This window comes from Lynx rufus, unplaced genomic scaffold, assembly GCF_022079265.1.
Source record: "Lynx rufus isolate CCGP_SWC_20201006 ecotype Redwood Valley unplaced genomic scaffold, mLynRuf1.p SCAF_4, whole genome shotgun sequence".
NCBI lineage: Eukaryota > Metazoa > Chordata > Mammalia > Carnivora > Felidae > Lynx > Lynx rufus.
The window spans coordinates 10425271-10440327 of NW_025814856.1; the positions used below are offsets into that span (position 1 = coordinate 10425271).

The 15057-nt window shown below is 44.8% G+C and overlaps 1 protein-coding gene across 1 annotated transcript; it reads left to right on the forward strand.

The window, feature by feature from the left end:
- The first annotated feature begins 10777 nt into the window (after positions 1-10777).
- On the forward strand, positions 10778-13467 carry CASP14 (caspase 14). The gene is made up of 6 exons (XM_047094854.1): positions 10778-10804; positions 11831-11980; positions 12071-12296; positions 12438-12554; positions 12761-12864; positions 13363-13467. The coding sequence occupies exons 1-6, from the start codon at positions 10778-10780 to the stop codon at positions 13465-13467; spliced, it is 729 nt and encodes a 242-aa protein (XP_046950810.1).
- The last annotated feature ends 1590 nt before the right edge of the window (positions 13468-15057 follow it).

Below are 15057 nucleotides of genomic sequence, written 5' to 3' on the forward strand. Positions count from 1 at the left end.
CGGTGCTACTGAATTTTACCTTTTAAAATGGTTACAATAAAAAAAACTTTAGAGAAATTAATAACCTATAATTCCGCTAAAAAATTTTTTTGTGTATTTATTTATTTATTTATTTATTTATTTTGAGGCAGGGGGGAGGGACAAAGAGAGATAGGATCCCAAGCAAGCTCCATACTGTCAGCGCAGACACCGATGCAGGGCTTGAACCCACAAACCGTGAGATGATGACCCAAGCTGAAGTTGGATACTTAACCGACGGAGCCACCCAGGCACCCCCAAAAAAGGATTTTAAAAATTAAAATAGGGGTGCCTGGTCGGCTCAGTCAGCAGAACATGTGATTCTTGATCTGAGGGTTGTAAGTTCAAGCCCCACATTGGATGTAGAGACTACTCTAAAAAAATACAATCTTTAAAAATAAATAAATAAATAAATAAAAATAGGGGCATCTGGGTGGCTCAGTCAGTTCAGCATCTGACGCTTGATTTTGACTGAAGTCATGATCTCACAGTTCATGGGTTTGGCATCCTTGCTTGGATTCTCTCCCTCTGTCTCTGCTCCTCCCCTCACGTGCACGCATGTGCGCGCACACACACACACACACACACACACACTCTAAATAAATAAATAAATAAATAAATAAACTTAAAAAAATAAAAATAAAATTGTTACTATGATAAATTTTATGATATATATGCCCTGAGCTCCATTAAGTCAGATCTCTAGGGATGGGAGCCAGGCATTGGCATTTTTTAACATTCATTCAGTGCTTCCAATGTGCAGCGACGTTGGAAAACCAGTAGTGTAAAGGGAGGAGGCAGGAGTCATGTGAATCAAGCACATCCACTTCCCAGGACTGGCTCAAAAGCTGTCTCCTCCAAGACCCACTCCAACCACTCTGTCACCATCTGTGGTCATCCTCTGTCACCCCCTCTCTGGTCTATTTCCATTTGAAACATGGCTCACCGTCCACATTATCTTGTTTATTAATATGCTCAGTTATTATCTGTCCCTTCCCACAAAACTGATGGTTTTCAACCTTGTAACACGTTCAGTTCACCTGGGTCTCTTTTAAAAAAAAAAATCTATGTCAAGACCCACCTTGATGACTTAAATCAGAATCTTCTAGAGGAGGATGCAAACATCTATATTTTTTTTTAATTTTTTTTTCCAAACATCTATATTTTTAAGAGCTTCCCAAGTAACTGCAGCATAGCCATGGAAAAGAAGGGTTGCCTTGGTATGTAAGCCCCTGAGGACTGTGTATCCACAGCTCCAAAACTGGTTCTGAACCAGTGCCTGCTGAATGGTCACGTTGTGCCTAGTCACTTTCCAGAAGCTGTTTTATTTCTTCCTCAGAGCAGTTCTCCAAGCAGGTGTTAATAGGTGAGGCAATTCTGACTCAGAAAGGTTGTGATTTTGTCTGCAGCCAAACCAGAATGGAAATGCAGTATGGGGATAGCTCAGCCCCACTTCTTGTGCTGGGCCAGGGCAGGGGTCTCCTTGGGGTTCCCACAGCCTGCTGGACCCCCATTTCACCACTGGCCATCCTGAACTGTCTACAGACTGTCTGGATCCCCCATGAGAGCTCCAAGCAGACAGCTCACCATCATAAAATAAAACAACAGAATGTCACCAAATAATAAAGTTAGACCACTATTAACATTGTAATACTAAATATAATTCATCAACTTAATTAATTGATTAATTAACAGTTACCCCAGCCTATGATGAGTCATAGTTTCCTCCTTATCATTTTTTTTTGAGAGAGACAGAGAGAGAGAGCAAGCAGGGGAGGGTCAGGGAGAGAGGGAGAGAGAGAATCCCAAGTAGGCTCCATGCTGTCAGTGCAGAGCCCAATGCAGGGCTTGGACTCACGAACCATGAGATCATGACCTGAGATGAAGCCAAGACTCAGATGCTTAACCAACTGAGCCACACAGGCACCCCTCCTCCTTACCATCTTCATTCACACTCCACAAAGATTTCTTGAACTCCCCTTCTTGGGCCCCTGCCCCAAGTCTTGTATTAGATGTTTTCATACTATAGTCTTAATGAGGGAGGTGGTATTACTCCAGCTTATACCTGCAGAGTTAGGGAACATGATGAGTGTCGATTCTGACAATGCCAGGCATTTGTTCCCAATTCACAGACCTTTATTGAATGTTTCCCTGGGCCATACTGATTGCTGAGTGAAAACTGTATGTGTGGCTCACACTTTTTCAGCCTTTCCTCTGCAGACATCACATCGGCATTATAAGAACAATATGAATGCCCCGGAGAAGTGGAGGGAGCCCTTGAAGTTAGGATCTGACCTGGTCCAGGGAGGGTTCAGAGATGGCTTCCTACAGAAGTTTCATTTTACCTGACAATCAATTGACTTTTTAACAACAAAAAGTAGTGGTTATCACTCCCCAGCTCAGAATCCCTCAATGGCTACTCATTGCCTATGAGACCTATGAGTTGGTCTCCCCACAATCCAACAAAATCCAGACTCCCTAGAGTGAATTCAAGCCCATTCATTATCCCATCCATTCCTGGACTCACCATTCTCACCACCACCGGCCCTTACATTTGATTCTCCAACCACATGGGAGCACATGGTACCTTGAAAACACCAAGTCTTCTCCTCCACCTCTGCTGTTGTCTATACTGGGTCCCATCTGCCCACCTTAGAAAGCATTACTCATTCCTCAGGTCTTGGATGAAATGCCAGCCCCTCTGGAAAGCCAAACTGCAACTTTATTTTCTTTATTTATTTTGAGAAAGAGAGACAGCATGGGAGGGGCAGAGAGAGAGGGAGGCAGAATCCCAAGCCGGCTCTGTGCTGTCAGCATGGAGCCCAGTGCGGGGCTTGAACTCACAAACTGCCAGATCATGACCTGAGCCGAAATCAAGAGTCAGACACTTAACCAACTGAGCCCCCCAGGAGCCCCCTAGGCAGGCTTCTCTTCATGGAGTCTCTACACCAGGTTGTCTTTCTCTGGATAACTAATTGGTGGGTAACTCTGATTAATACAATTAATTTAACCAGTTGATTCATTAACTCACGGTTGCTAAAGCCCAGAGTGACACATCTTTGTTTTGCATACTGACACTGTGTAAATATATGTCTCACCAGAGACGCGAGAACCGTCTGAGGTCTTGTCATTGGGGTAGTGAGGAGGAACGGAGAAGGGACTGTCTCTGCCACTCTTCATTTCAGGAGACAATTGGACATCCCAAAGCATTCATCCATCTCACTCTTCCTTCTTGTGTACCTACTATGGCTCTGACTGACATATTCAAACATGGCCCTACCCCCAGGTCCTGGCCCCACCTGCTACCATGGGGCACTTCAGGAAATATCCTTTTCTGTCCCAGCCACATGGAGCTGGATCCTCCTAAGGACTCTCTCTGCAACACTCAGTGATGTGCTGCAACGAGCTCTTCCCAGCTCCACATTCTGTGACGCCATGTCGGTAACTTGAGATCATCCACCATGGGAATATTTACACCACGGAAATTTGTGGCAAACACTGTAAATCAAGACTTTTTTTTTTTTTTTTTTTTTTTTGCTTTGTGTTGTTTGTTGGTTGGCTGGCTTGCTTGTTTGTTTAGAGCAAGCCGGTTGTTAAACATTTTTCAGCACACCATTGCCAATATCCACATTCTCCATTCTTTCCCTTAATACCCAGTCTTCTTAGCTGGCCAGACTCTGTGAGAGAATGAGATTTCAAGAAGGAAAAAAGGTGACAAAAGTATAGTTCAGCCACAATGTTTGGTCTGGGATGAGGATTGGATGTTGAGTCCTGTTTGATTAGGTCTGTCTCTAGCTGGCTTTTATTTCTCTTCCAGTGAACAGTATGTGCTTTTGACCCCATCACAGAACAAGATGATGGCTGGGTCACCTCTTCAGATGATTCCACGTACTCCCAGGTGTATTGTCCTGTCCCCTTTCGGAATGGCCAAACCTTACCTGGGTCATTGTGAAGAAACATGGGAAGGGTTGCTTCCCTACATGCTTTACATACATGGTCCCCAAGCCTTATCCCTGCACAGAAAGGTCACGATTGGGACATATTCTGTAATGAATATTTATTACAGTGTCAGGGATAAGGTACTTTGCAAGATCTGTGGATGCTATTGGTGACAATGAAGATGAGATTACAATCTTCACAAAGACAAAGACTATATGAGTTTCCCTTGCCAATGTTGACCCAGCATCAGACACAATACCCAGTAAATATTTGTTGAATAAATTAAATGAAGAAGGAGGAGAAGTAGGAAGATGAAGGAGGGGTGATGGAAAAGAAGAAAACATAGCATCCAACATAGTGCCAAGAAGGAACATTGCTGTGTTTTTTATATGCAGGCTATCTCTCTGAATCTCACAGCAACTCTAGAAGGTAGGTCTTCATTTCTTACAAGAGAAAGCTGAAGCTTAGTGCAAATATCCTATATTGCTGATGATGCAGGGATTCAGGCACTCTCTTTCATATATTATTTGAGATGGAAAATGAAATGCTAAAGACTTTTGAGAAATCAAGATAGCAGCCAAAATTTAGCAAGATTTTCGATGCCTTATGCCTTTAAACCAATAATTCCGTTTCTAGGAACTTCTTCTCCAGAAAAGCCTCAATCTTGTGCCTGAAGAGGGATGTACAGGGCACTCATGGAAAATAGTAAGGTTATTTGCCTTGGCAAAAAAAGTGGAAATACTTGAATGTCCAATCAGCAGGGGAATGACTTAAAAATTACTATCCATCTATTCTATGGGATATTGTGCAATTTATAAAACCAGTGATACAAGACATATACTGGAATGGCTAAGACAAAAAAGAAATGGAAAATACCAAGTGTTGGCTTGGATTTCGAGCCTTTAGGGACCGTTGGTGGTAGGCTAACAGTGGTACAACCCATTGGAAATAGTTTGGCAATGGCTACTGAAGCTATATACATATACATTGTCTGATACCCAGCACTTTCACGGATAAGTGTGTACCCAATAGAAATGTGTACATGTGTTCATTAAAAGGCTTATATTAGGGGCACCTAGGTGGCTCAGTCAAACATCCAACTTCAGTTCAGGTGTAGTTCAGCTCACAGTTCTTAAGTTCAAGCCCTGTGTCAAGCCCTGCATCGGGCTCTCTGCTGTCAGGGCAGAGCCGGCTTCAGATATTCTGTCCCCTTCTCTTTGCCCCTTCTCCTCCCCCATCTCAAAAATGAATAAACATTTTCTAAAGGCATATACAGTACTAGATGTCTATATCTCCATGGCTCGTAATCTCCCAGAAAAAAACTAGGAACTATCCAAATGTCCATTACTAACAAATTTGATAAATAAACTGTGATATATTCACAAAGGGGAATATTATAAAGCGTGCATCCTCGATAGGAGCAATATTTGACCTCCACAGGGGAAAAATTGACTCTGGGGAAGTAAAATATATATATACAGATATACATACCATATATAGATATAAACAGAGATAGGTAGATATATGACAGATCCATAGATAGATATAGATATACGGTATGTCGGAAGTATTAAACTTCATGGAGGGGCAATTAAGTAAAGTATCTAAAATGGCTTCTTGTGAGGAGAAAATAATGGGAAAAAAAGATTGAAAAATACTATTATAAAGCAATAAGATTGAGGACCTGCAGGTATATGCAAAGGAAGATTGAACCTCACAAACATAATGTTGGAGTGAATGAAACCAGATACAAAAGAGAGCACACTGATGTGTGATTCCATTTATATAAAGTACCAAAAGCAGGGGAGCCTGGGTGGCTCAGTCTGTTAAGCATTCTGCTCTTGATTTTAACTCAGGTCGTGATCTCATGGTTCGTAGGATCGAGCCCTTCACAGTTGGGCTCCGTGCTGACAGTGCAGAGTCTGCTTGGGGTTCTCTCTCTCTCTCTCTCTCCCCCCCTCCCCCCATCTCCCTCTCTCTCAAAATAAATAAATAAGGGGCGTCTGGGTGGCTCAGTCAGTTAAGCGTCCAACTTCGGCTCAGGTCATGATCTCATGCTTCGTGGGTTTGAGCCCCGTGTCAGATTCTGTGCAGACAGCTCAGAGCCTGGAGCCTGCTTCAGATTCTGTCTCCCTCTCTCTCCGCCCCTCCCCTGCTCACACTCTCTCTCTCCCTCAAAAAATAAATAAACATTAAAATAAATAAATAAATAAACAAATAAAACTTTTTTTAAAGTATCAAAAGCAGGAAAAGTTCATCTGTACTGTTCTATATCAAGAGAGTGTTTGGGGAAGTCAAGGGCAGGGTAGTGACAAGAAAGGAAGCAGGAGAGGGAATCCAGGGGCAGGAAGCTGTTCACGTTCTTTCCTTGATCAAGTCCTGGTTGCATGGACTTGGTATATTCAATGTGTGAAAATTCATTGCACATTCATGATTTATGCTCTTTTCTGCATGTAGGTTAGTCTTCAACTAAAAAAAAATTTTTTTTAAGAAAACCAAAGATGAGTTTGTTCCACACAGAGCGACATGGAAAGATGACCCAGACGTAAATTGCATGATGAGCCAGTGAACAAAGCAAGTAACATAATGATTTGCTGGAATGAGCCAATAGATATATATCACAAACAGCTATAAATATGTAAGTCAGTGCAGAAATGGGGACCTGGACAAAAATTGCCCAGTTTGGTGCCTGGGTTATCTTGAAACAAAAGGAATAATTGGGGGGATGAGAAGGTTTCCGTTTCTTTTTTTTTTTTTAACTTTGCTATTGTGGTAAGATACACATAGCATAAAATTTACCATTTTAACCATTTTAAGTATACAGTTCAATGGCATTACGTACATTCACACAACCATCCATCTCCAGAAACTTTCTGTCTTGCAGAACTAAAACTCTGTCCTCATTAAACATTAACCCCCCCATCCCCTGGTGCCCACCATTCGACTTTCTCTCTCTGTGAATTTGGCTACTCTTGGGACTTCATATTAAATGGAATCATACAGTATTTGTCCTTTTTTGTCTGGTTTATTTCTCTTCGGATAATGCCCTTGAGTTTCGCCTACGTTGTAGCCGGTGTCAGAATGTCCTTCCTTCTTAAGGCTGAGCAATATTACATCACACGGATACACATATTTTGTCGTATCCATTCATCCATTTCTGGACAGTTGAGTTGTTTCATCTTTTGGCTATTTCAAATAGTGCTGCTCTGACACTGGTCTACACATATCTTTTTGAAACACTGGTTTCAGTTATTTTGTGTGCATACCCAGTAGTGGAATTGCTGGGTCAAGTGATAATTCTATGTTTACTTTTTTGAGGAACAACCATACTGTTTCCCACAGTGGTTGCAGCATTTTATAAGAATGTTCTGGTCTTGTGGAGTACGTGTCAGTGTGGTTTGAATATTCTACTTCTAGATATAAGCCCAAGAGAAATAAAAACATACATCCACACAAAGATGTGTGTACATACTAGTGTTTATAGCAACATTACCTTTTTATTTTTTAATATAATTTATTGACAAACTGCTTCCATACAACACCCAGAGCTCATCCCAACAAGTGCCCTCCTCAATGCCCATCACGCACTTTCCCCTCTCCCCCACCCCCCATCAACCCTCAGTTTGTTCTCAGTATCCAAGAGTCTCTTATGATTTGCCTCCCTCCCTCTCTGTGGCTTTTTTCCCCCTTCCCCTCCCCCATGGTCTTCTGTTAAGTTTCTCAAGATCCATCTATGAGTGGAAACATACAGTATCTGTCTTTCTCTGACTGACTTATTTCACTTAGCATAATACCCTCCGGTTCCATCCACATTGCTGCAAATAGCAACATCATTTATAACAGCCAAAAGGTGGAAACAACCCAAATATCCATTATGGATGGATAGATAAACACAATGGGGTATAGCCATAGAATGGAATATTATTCAGCCATAGAAAGGAATGAAATACTGATACGGGCTACAACATGAATGAACGTTGAAGACATTATGCTAAATGGAAGAAACCAAACGCACAAAAAACCACAAATTCCACTCATGCAGAATGTCTAGAACAAGGAGATCTATAGAGTCAGAAAATAGATCAGTGGTTGCCTAGGGTTGGGAGGTATGAGTGGAGGGAAGACTGGGGGCAATAACTAAAGGGCACAGGTTCTTTCTGAGGTGATGAAAATGTTCTCAAATTGGCTGTGGTGATGGTTGCACAACACTGAAAATAGTTTAAAAAAATTGGATTATACACTTTCAATGGATGGATTGCTTGGTACATGAATTACATCTCTTTAACTCTGCTAGCATAACATAAAATAAAATGAAGTGAAATAAAGGCTGAAAAAGAATCAAGGAGCAAGGTTGTGAGGAAGAGAAGACAGCAGCTGGGTCTGCTGATGCAGATGAACCAGACCCTCTGGGGCTGGACCCTCATGGGTTTGAAGGCCAACTGTGTCAATTTCTGGTTGGGTGACCTGGGGCAGTCATTTCACTTCTGTGAGTCAATTTCTGTTGGGAGCAACAGTACTGATCTCTTGGGGCAGTTAACACTTGATGAAACAAGAAACAAGTGAAATTGGTATCATCTGCCCAGTTGAATGTGGACGGGATGGAAGGGAGCGTAATGATGGACGTGAGGGATTGATGGGAGCCTGATGAGCTGGACCCAGGGGTTGCTTTGTGGGTGGGCTGGTGTAAAAGCCCTGGCTGATTTTAATTCACTGCCTCAGCCTCCTTAGCGAGGGGGGTGTTGGTTAAGCTTCGTCATGACTCATGCCAGGGCGTTAGGTTCCATCTCGTCACCAAGGCTGTGCCAAGGGTGTGTCCCTCCCACCATGAGGTTTCTTGAGTGACAGAAAACTCACTTGCAATAAAGGGCCAGATGGCTGTGCTGCCCAATTTATACACAGGCCTCACAGGGGAAACACTGTCAGCTCCTTCTCCAAGGGCAGCACGTGGACCTGACCCCTCCTCGGTACTTAGCCCTGTTGGCAGCTAGCAGAGCACCAAGACTTGGTTGGCCCGGCTTTAAGGAGCAGCCATTTCTAGAGTCAGTAAGTAATTTAGCAGCTATTGGTTCTCTCTACCCTCTCCTCTCCTCTTCTCTCCTCCTCTCTCTTCTCTCTCTTTCTTTTATTCTCTCCCTCTCCCTGCATGAATGGATGCTCTGGCAGTGTGGGCAGAACTGAAGAAACTTGCATCCATCCATCCACCCATCATCCTTTCATTATTTGTTTGTTTATTATTTGTTTGCTCAACAAATTTCCCTGGGCACCACCTCTGTGCCCATTCCCGCACTGCCTGCCCTGATGGAGACAGAGATAAGGAAATTCGGTTTTCGACGCTACAAGCTGAGCTGCCTGTTCACCCACCAGGAGAAGAATCAAAAGCACTGCTGTCACACAAGTATAAACATGCAGGGCTACAGGAGTCTGGAGAAGGGAGAGGCAGCTTCCACTGGGTTAACAGGGAAGGTAAAACCTTCCTTGTTGGGCCATTGCTGTAAGGCATCTAGTGCTTTTCCAAGGTCCTTCTCAGATGGCAAACCCAAGTCTCAGAGAGGAGAATAAGATGCTCAGGGTCACACAACTGGGAAGGGACAAGGGCAAGATTAATTCTGGTTTATCTGGCTCTAGGGTCCATGCTTTTTTCACTTTTTCTCTCACAGTATTTGGTTCCTCTTCCCTCACAGCACTGGCTCCAGTGTGTGTGTGTGTGTGTGTGTGTGTGTGCACTCACGCGCATGTGTGTGCAGGTGTGTGTAAGAGAGAACAAGAGAGATCTTTTCTAAGATTTTATTTTAAGTAATCTCCATACCAAACATGCAGCTCGAACTCACAACTCCAAGATCAAGAGTTGCATGCTCCACCAACTGAGCCAGCCAGGAGACCTGAGAGCAAGAGGGGTTTAATATTCATCTCTGTCATAGACTAGAGCTACATGAGGGTAGGGAGCATGTCCATATTATACAGTTTATTCCCAGTGACTGGCATATAATAGGCACCCAGAAACAATTTACTGGATAGATAGATATGTGGGTGGGTTAGTGGATGGATGGATGGATGGATGGATGGATGAGTGCATGGCGGGGGGAAGTCATAGCAGATGTGACTCATCCAAATTGGCAGAGAAGGGTCTTGACTAGTAAAGACACATTCCAAGCTGAAGAGGAAGTGTAAGAAAAGGCAAGGAGGTGAGAAAACACCAAGAATATGGCAAGAGTCAGATTCTCTTCAGCCAGAAAGTAAAACAGAACTCAGACATGAGAACAAAGAACTCAGACAGATGTTCGGGCTCAAGGCAGAGGGAGGAAGGTGGATTGATCTGTTTGGATTAGAAACACACTGGGACAGTTTCAAAGCAGTCTTCCCCCACTTTGATGACATTGTCATTTTAAACCCAATCCCAAAGCGTCTCCTTGTTGATGTATCCCCTGCCTATCAGTTCCTGGGCAGCATAGGGGAGTACATGGGGCCACTTTCCCCCTCATCAGTCCAGGGCCTTCAGAGGGAAGTCCAAGCTGGCGAGGGTCTTGAGGGAGGGATAGGGAAAATTCCAGGGGGATGGATGGCATCTCAGTGTGGGCTTAGCTGGAGTGTCGTCACACTAGAGAAGACACACTTCACTACTCTCGTCTCTTGCCCGGCTCTGGCCATGAACCAAGTCCCCCCCCCCCCACCGGGTTTCTATTCAGTCACAAAAATCCAGATAGACAAACTAGTCTGTTCCCTGAGCCCCTCTGGCTTCCCTTGGAGACCTTCACACTATCTTCTCTTAACCCCCCAGGATCAGCCAAGAGTGCAGAGAGCCGGACTCAGGATCAGAGGAAACATGAGCAACCCTCAGCCTTTGGAGGAGGTGGGTTGGGTGCAGTTTTGGGGAGAGGGGTGGGAGCATCTGGAGAGAGGGAAGGTAAGGAGCTTAGTGCTTCAGAGATATCGGAGAGGGTGAAAAATCATGATATGGATTCAGAGCTGGAAGATGCTTTGTGATCATTCATATGAAGGGGGGGTGGGAAACAGAGATGGAAACCAACTTGGGGTGGAGGGACCTTGCTTTACCTCTCTCAGCCATCAGATTCTTAACACTATGGTTGATAGTGAAGATAAGAAAAGAAATTTTGACCCCAATATCCTTCTTCTTCAGACAGGACAAGGTAGGATCTCAGTATTACCTTCAGAAATTTTGAGACCTCTTCAAATGAGAGAGTGATGCTCAGAACACTCTTAGGAAGGACGGAGAGAGAGACAAAACCACCGATGTGACAGCTGGAAGGGATCTTCACAATCTCCTATGAGCACACTCATTGTCTGTGTTTGGAAATTGAGGCTCAGATAGGAACAATGACTTGACCAAGTCCACAGAGAGTTAAAACAGAACCAGATCCCAGGTTAAGGTGCTAAACTTGGCAAATAAAAATAAAGGATACCCACTCAAATTTGAACTTCACTCTGACAACAAATAATCTTATAGTATGTAAGTATATCCTATGCACTATTTGGGACATACTTATATTTTTTTAAAAACTTGATTTTTTAATGTTTATTTATTTTTGAGACAGAGACAGAACAAGAGTGGGGGAGGGGCAGAGAGAGAGAGAGGGAGAGGATCTGAAGCAGCATCCAGGCTCCAAGCTGTCAGCACAGAGCTCAACACAAGGCCCGAACTCATGAACCATGAGACCATGACCCGAGCCAAAGTCGGCCACCTAAACAACTGAGCCACTCAGGCGCCCCACAAACATTTTTTTATCTGAAATTTGAGTGTTACTGGGCATCCTGTATTTTACCCAGCAACCCAAACCCCAGGCCTCTTTGGACCACATCTTCTGCTTCTCGTTGACCTCCCTACCCTTTTGATGATCTTTGTCAACTCTTGGCCCAGGAGGTATATGACATGTCAGGCGCCCGCTTAGCCCTGACACTGTGCGTCACCAAAGCCCGGAAAGGTTCGGAGGCAGACCTGGATGCCCTGGAACGCATGTTCCAGCAGCTGGGATTTGAGAGCACCATGAAGAGAAACCCCACCGCCCAGGTATTGTGCCCCAGGCCAGTGAGCGAGGGGGCTGGGCCAGAAGGTGGGCTCTGGGGCCACACCTGAGTCTGGCCATTCCTCTTGTTCCAGCAATTCCAGGAAGAGCTGGAAAATTTTCAGCAGGCCATGGACGCCCGGGATGACTTCATCAGCTGTGCTTTTGTGGTGCTCATGGCACATGGGCTGGAAGGTCGCCTCAAAGGAGAGGATGAGAAGATGGTTGAGCTGGAAAACCTTTTCGAGGTTCTGAACAACAAGAATTGCCGGGCCCTGAGAGCCAAGCCGAAGGTGTACATCGTGCAGGCCTGTCGAGGAGGTGGGGACAAAGCCAAGAACACAGAATCCAGCGCAACCCCAGATCCACAGCCCCAGCTAAGCCTTGGGTTGCCAGTCCGTCTTATGATCTCCTTTCCCCCTCTGTCTCTGACTTTGCCTCTTCCTCTTCTTGGTGTTTCAGAACACAGGGACCCCGGTGAAACAGTAAGTGGAGACGATATCGTGATGATCGCCAAGGACAGTCCCCAAACCATCCCAACGTACACGGACACCCTCCACATCTACTCCACCGTGGAGGGTATGAGTCCCCAGCAGGCACAGGGTGGTCTCCCACTGTTCCTCACCCACCACTCCTGAGATGTTCCTCCAGGACCCACCCTTTCCCAGGGCCTCTTGCACCACACACACACACACGCACACACACGCACGCACACACACACACACACACACACGCACTCCATCTCCCATCGGACCTCTCCGAGCCCTCTTCTCTGGAATCCTTAGGGTACATCGCATACAGACATGACAAAGAGGGCTCCTGCTTCATCCAGACTCTGGTTGACGTGTTCACAGAGAAGAAAGGACCCATCCTGGAGCTTCTGACAGAGGTGAGTTGGGACAAGGTACCTGGAACCCTCACCCAGCCTGAGCAGGGAGGCTGAGCCTCTTCCAAACCTTACTGTGCTTTCACCCTTTCCTACCCCTAGCCCTAAATCCAACCGATGCCCCAACACAGAAAATGGGATACTAATATCCTAGCAACAAGTTTCCTTAATGCAGGAAATTCCAAAGCCCATGGTATGTGAGATAATTTAGATGAAATACAGGTAAATTTCTGTAAATAAAACCCGTAAGTTGAACCGTTGGTTGAGAAAACTTTTTTTTCTTCTAATGTGTTTTCATGGTGGATTAGGAAAAAAAAAAACATAACAAGAATGTCCAACCAATGATTCCCTAGAGATTATGGTATAGGGTGAGACAATAAAGGTCTCCCATTTTAGGACGTGGAAACCCACCTACCTTGTTCTCTAACCTTCTCCTCATAAGCCCACTACATCAATTCCCCCAGGGACCCGGTCCCAAGCTGACCACGTCTCTTGCTTCAGGTGACCCGGCGGATGGCAGAAGCAGAGCTGATTCAGGAAGGAAAAGCAAGGAAAGTGAATCCCGAGATCCAAAGCACCCTTCGGAAACGGCTCTATCTGCAATAGAAATACAAGGGGCAAGGAGGGGCTGTCTTTCAAGTGCTCTCTCTGCCCCACAGATATTTAGAGGCAGCTCTTACCCCATCCCTAAAATCTTTTCTTCTCAAGGCCAAGTGGCACCCAGCCCCCTCTTTCATCACACCCCTCAAACAGATCCTCCGTCCATCTGTCCCTGTCCTTCTTAAAGCAAGCCAGCTAAAACATAGTACAAGGGCACAGCAATAATATCACCTTCTTCAGGCTGGAATCTCTATCTCTATTAATGCAACCTAAGAGTACATTCACTTCTCCTAGTTTCTGCTCCTATCTTCAACTGAAACCCTTTCTTTCTCCTATTGATTACACCTAGACAAATGTTACCGGATAAAGCTCAAGATACTCTACTGATAAACCAATGTCCACTCGCCCCCTCCCATCCCAATCAAACTTCCACTGGCTCCTGAACCTCACTTGGAATGATAACCTCCTCTTAAGAACTATATCCATTTCCATCTCCCAGAGTTTCCCTCCCTACCCCTGGAAATTCAGTAAGGCAAGAATCATTCTCTTTCCAAGACTCCTCTTCCTTAGCAAAATGGTGCCTTGACATGATTCTCCTTTTAGCTTATGGGCTCTCTTTGGCTAATGGAAAAAGTTTCATCTTTTTCTGAGTCTCTCCCTACTAACTAATGCCTCCAAAGGCCCTGGACTCAGCCTTCTCTCCAAGAAAATCCATCCATGTATTCATTCTCAAGGCTTCACTTTTAACCAGTCTGAATCAGAGAATGTTGGAGCTATGTCAGATCCTCTAAAGTCACCCTCTTACTTTTCGGACAGTAAGATAGAGACCCAGAGAGGTTTAAAGGCTTGTCAAATGCCACACAGGTAGTCAGTAGGAGGGTCAAGGTCTGTCTTCCAGCCCAGCCCCCTTGCCACTGCCTGCTAAGTCTTGAATCATCAAAACACTTTTCTTAATTTTTTAATGTTTATTTAATTTTGAGGGGGGGGGACAGGGGAGGGGCAGAGAGAGAGGAAGACACAGAATTTGAAGCAGGCTCCAGGCTCTGACCTGCAGCACAGAGCCTGATGCAGGGCTCAAACTCACAAACCATGAGATCGTGACCTGAGCCAAAGTCAGATGCTCAACCGACTGAGCCACCCAGGTGCCCCAAAACATTTTCTAATTAGAGGAACTTTCTAAGAAAAGTTTTCTCTACTTGGAGATAGGAGCTCCTTGGAAGACCTACAAGCCCTCAATACCCAACGGTCAAGGCTACCTGCATGGGATTCCAGCACTGGGCTGGAATTTGAACCAGATCTCTGCCTGTCAAGTGTATGATTCATGTCTCCCCATCTCCAGCCTTGACCTTCCCTACTGAAATAACCTGTGGGCACATCTGCCATTATTGGAAATTCATGGTTAAAGATGAGTTTTTTCTTCTAGTTCCTCCTCCAAGTGTTCCCTGGAACCCTCACCCCAGACCCCAGGTTCAGAATTCTGCAGTTACCTCACACTCCCCTCTTCTTGCACCCTTCATATGCCACCAGGCACCGTGTCCAGCACAGCCTGACTTTGAAACCGTTCTCACATCTGTCTTCTCTTCCCTTACAAGTCAC